The 3,742-nt window shown below is 36.3% G+C and overlaps 1 protein-coding gene across 6 annotated transcripts in view; it reads right to left on the bottom strand.

Moving 5' to 3' along the window:
- The window catches only part of LOC105177601, a 5,465-nt gene extending 2,249 nt beyond the window's left edge, over nt 1-3,216 (bottom strand). For 4 of the 6 annotated variants that reach the window (XM_011100811.2, XM_011100812.2, XM_011100810.2 and 1 more), the window contains exons 1-11: nt 3,054-3,214; nt 2,856-2,939; nt 1,965-2,039; nt 1,827-1,869; nt 1,691-1,748; nt 1,374-1,541; nt 1,245-1,307; nt 1,068-1,162; nt 892-973; nt 690-800; nt 457-605 (exon numbers count right to left, since the gene is read on the bottom strand). In XM_011100811.2, the coding sequence (XP_011099113.1) occupies nt 465-605; nt 690-800; nt 892-973; nt 1,068-1,162; nt 1,245-1,307; nt 1,374-1,541; nt 1,691-1,748; nt 1,827-1,869; nt 1,965-2,039; nt 2,856-2,939; nt 3,054-3,165 (1,032 nt within the window). In that variant the 5' untranslated portion in view covers nt 3,166-3,214 and the 3' untranslated portion in view covers nt 457-464. Of the gene's footprint in view, nt 1-281; nt 606-689; nt 801-891; nt 974-1,067; nt 1,163-1,244; nt 1,308-1,373; nt 1,542-1,690; nt 1,749-1,826; nt 1,870-1,964; nt 2,040-2,855; nt 2,940-3,053 lie in introns of those variants that run through there. The other 2 variants (XM_020699287.1, XR_002288392.1) reach the window with 2 other exon arrangements.

Here is a 3,742-nt window from a genome sequence, read left to right on the forward strand (position 1 = left end):
TTGTCATTACTTTTTCATGTCTATTCCGAGGAATGAAGTCGGGAGCTGAAAAAATGCTTGCATATATTTGTGAGTATTGAGTATTTTGCTGTAAATATACAGATGAAATTGCTTATGCATTCTAAAATGTGATTGAAATCATAACTCAAGATCTTTTTGCCTATTGAGTTGGGTAAATTTTTTAATAATATTGGACGATTTGTCTAAACAGTGCCTAAATCCTATATATAAACAACTCACACATGCATATATAAGTAACTCGTGCATATATGGAGCCCATCTTGAATAAAAAGCCTATTATGAGATTTAAGGTGTTACTCTGCAGAATTTTCTTTTTTTTTTTCATTTTGGTTGCTGACCTGTTAAACAAGTTCTTATGTTTCTACGGTTACTACAGAAGCAAAGCTCAATACATAAAATAGTGCCAAAATAGCAGAAGCAGAAATTCACACTCACATCCAATATTAGTCTCTGTAAAGTATAAATGTGGCAATATCATCAAGCCCAGCCTCTCTGTAACAACTGGCAACCCTCTCAAGGCATGCATCCCATGTCCCTTCAACAGAAGCTAAATCCAATAAGAAAGCAGCTTCATCCAGTGAAACCTGCAAATGGATTATAGGTGATTAAGAAAGGGTGAAAATAGGGGATTGTAATTCAATAGAATCACAATACACAAGATTCAAAACCTGAGCAGGTTCCTTTCCCTTTTTCAAATCCTCTTGCCTTCCCTCATCTGTCACCTTCTCTTTGATATACTCAATTTGCTCATCCTCCCATTGAGCAAGATCAGCAACTTCCTAATGAGCAAACAGAAAAAGGGTTATACGAAATATAAGGTCGAAAACATGAAATAACAGATGAGCACGGTGACTGTTCAATGACAGATACCTGATACTCGCAGCCCAGAGTCCACCATGGTGATTTCAGAGCCACCCTAGCAGAATCTTTGGCTTCTAAATTCCGTCCAACTCTATGTAGGAACAAACGGATACCGTGCGTTAAAGCAACTGAAAGGCAACAAGATCTTATGTCATAATATATAGATAAAGAACAAATTGACAAACTTCAGCAGAACTTCTGCGTTAAAGACGAAGGGACGGCCAAATCCTGGAAAGTGCTCCCTTTTAGTATAGAATTCCCCAGTCACCAGAGCTGAAACCTTACACCAGAATGCATATATAAACCAAAAGGTAGTAAAGGCCACTTTACTCAGAAATGCTGCTTTGAAAAAAATTTCTTACTTGGTCTCCTTTGTCAAAATGCTGCTTAACTTTGTGTTCTAGAATGTCGGGGAACAAACCTACCTGGAAAATAACTAATGCTTTGTTATATTGCATAAAATAACATGAAAGAAGTTTCCATTATGCTACCTTCTTTAAAAGATAGGTTTCTAAGCTCGAAATCTGAGATGCAGCAAAATCACCCTTCTCATAGAACTTATTTCCAGCACCAGCTGAAGCAGAAAATAACTCCTCATTTCTTTCCTGAGAGCTCTTCGCATCTTCTTCCACTAAGATTCTGTTGATATACTGCTCAACCTGTTTCCAGAGACAGTTGCAAGATACAGTAGACCTTCACGCACACAAAAATACAAGACCAGCAAAACAACAGCTTATCCTTACAACCAAAACTTACTAAACTATATGCATCACTAATTTTATTATATGAACAGATGCAGATTACTCACATTCTTAGCCAAAAGCCACACTCCATATTTGCGAACCTCTACTACTGGCATCTCCATCCTGTGCACATTGGTGAGAGAGATTAAATATCAGTAACTGGCCGCTGAACTCTGTCTATAACATCCGGAACTAGATTACCCTGTGGGAGCAGTTGGCCATCTTAACAATGCAGTTACAGAACCTATCGTCAGTAAATTCCAGATGAAGATTAGAAAAATAATTCCAGTATTAGAAATTTAAGTTAGTAGAAGACTGCAATTATATAAAGGAACACACCTGAGTTATTTTTGGATAGAGGAACAGCAAGAGGAAGCATGCCTTGCTTTGCTCCAGGAGAAATAATTTCTTCACCTGTTATAATGTAAGATTGACAAAGAATATCCATGGGTACTAATCCATCAAGGCAGAACTGGTACATTTACAATTAGCATATGTGGAAAACCAGATACGAAAAACAAAATACGGACTGTTTATTCACAGACTTACAGAAGAACCATATAAGATTCAAGGCTTTCATTTTATTGCAATTAGAAGCTTATCAGCAACACTCTAATCCTCATTTTGGAAAAACCCAAACAATTTCAATGAAAAACAGCACAATTTGCTTGGAGGGTGTACAAACAGGAAAAGCAGAGTTTTATTCTACAATTGGCTTCGCAAGTCAAGTAATTGGAAAATCTCCTTAAACAGAAAAAATAAGACTCAATCAGACACAAAGGCAGTGCAGTGCCGGCTGTCACCTATTCTTATTTTCACTTTACAGTTACATGTTATGTTTACAAGTTTCTCGAGTATCAATTTGTTTGCAACAAAAGAAAATGTGAGAGAAAATAACTTTCACCAATTTAGTTTTACTTCTCATTCTCTAACAATATTCTACTGATCCATAAGTGATTGATATTATCCACATCAGTGGCAGATACCTACACCAGTAGCAGACGTTGCATTGTAACATACAATATGAACGAAGATATCCGGATCAATCAAGAATGTTATCAACCCAATGCAGAAAGCAAAATAATACACGGGCATCCCCAAATTCTCTAATCACGTATAACAGCTCCAGCACACGTAATTTCGACACATTTAAAAATATTCACAATAAGCTGTTTACTGCTTTCTTCGGCAGACAAAATAAGTTCGGCAGGGACTGAAACAAAAGCATACCTCTGACCTTAAGCATTTTGAGAAGATGATTCAAATGCTCCGGAGGTTGGGTGGCAGCCACATCTTTTATAAATGATACATGGTCTACATTCAAACAACCCAAATTATTACACACTGTGCGTGTATTTTCTGTGAGTGAAGCACGTAATTCAACATTTGCATATAATACAAGTATACTTGAATGCACGTTCACTATACCAGAAAACGATGAGGAGTAGCACCGAAGAGTGGGTCGCTGGCGGCTGAACAGAGCTGCAGGAAACACGGCGGCGCGTGGAATCCCGAATACCACTCCACCGCCCGCCTTCATATCCGTTGTCAAATAGCTGGGTCCGGTTTGTGGTGATTGTTGTGTGGACAAAATACAGAGGTGATCATCTTATGGGCCGATTCTCAAAGGCCGCGCTAGCGGGTTCGGGCCTTGCGTAAAATGGATCGTGGACTAGGATTGTATTTTTAAAATTCAGAATCCATAATTTAAGAGTTAACTTTTTCTAAAGTTTGGTGCAAATACATGAATATCTTCCATGATTTAGAAAATTATATTTAGCATTCTTGAAATTTATTTTTATTTAACAAATAAATTCTTTCGTTAGTCAAAATTCACTAAATTTTCTGATATTAATAAAATAAAATAAAGTAAAAAATGATGTTTACCTTGATGGACTGATTACTAACTTATTGCATGTCGAACAATTTTTTTGATCTAAACTATTCTTTTAACGGTGAAAAATATACCTTCTCAAATGCATTAACGTATGAAAATGTATGAGGGTAATTTGATTATAAAAAGATTTATTCGACTTGCAATAAGTCAGTAATTAGATAATTAAGGATTGATATAGATTTTTCTTTTATTTGTTTGTTAATATTAGCAAATTCGGTAA

Source organism: Sesamum indicum, linkage group LG15, assembly GCF_000512975.1.
Source record: "Sesamum indicum cultivar Zhongzhi No. 13 linkage group LG15, S_indicum_v1.0, whole genome shotgun sequence".
Classification (NCBI taxonomy): domain Eukaryota; kingdom Viridiplantae; phylum Streptophyta; class Magnoliopsida; order Lamiales; family Pedaliaceae; genus Sesamum; species Sesamum indicum.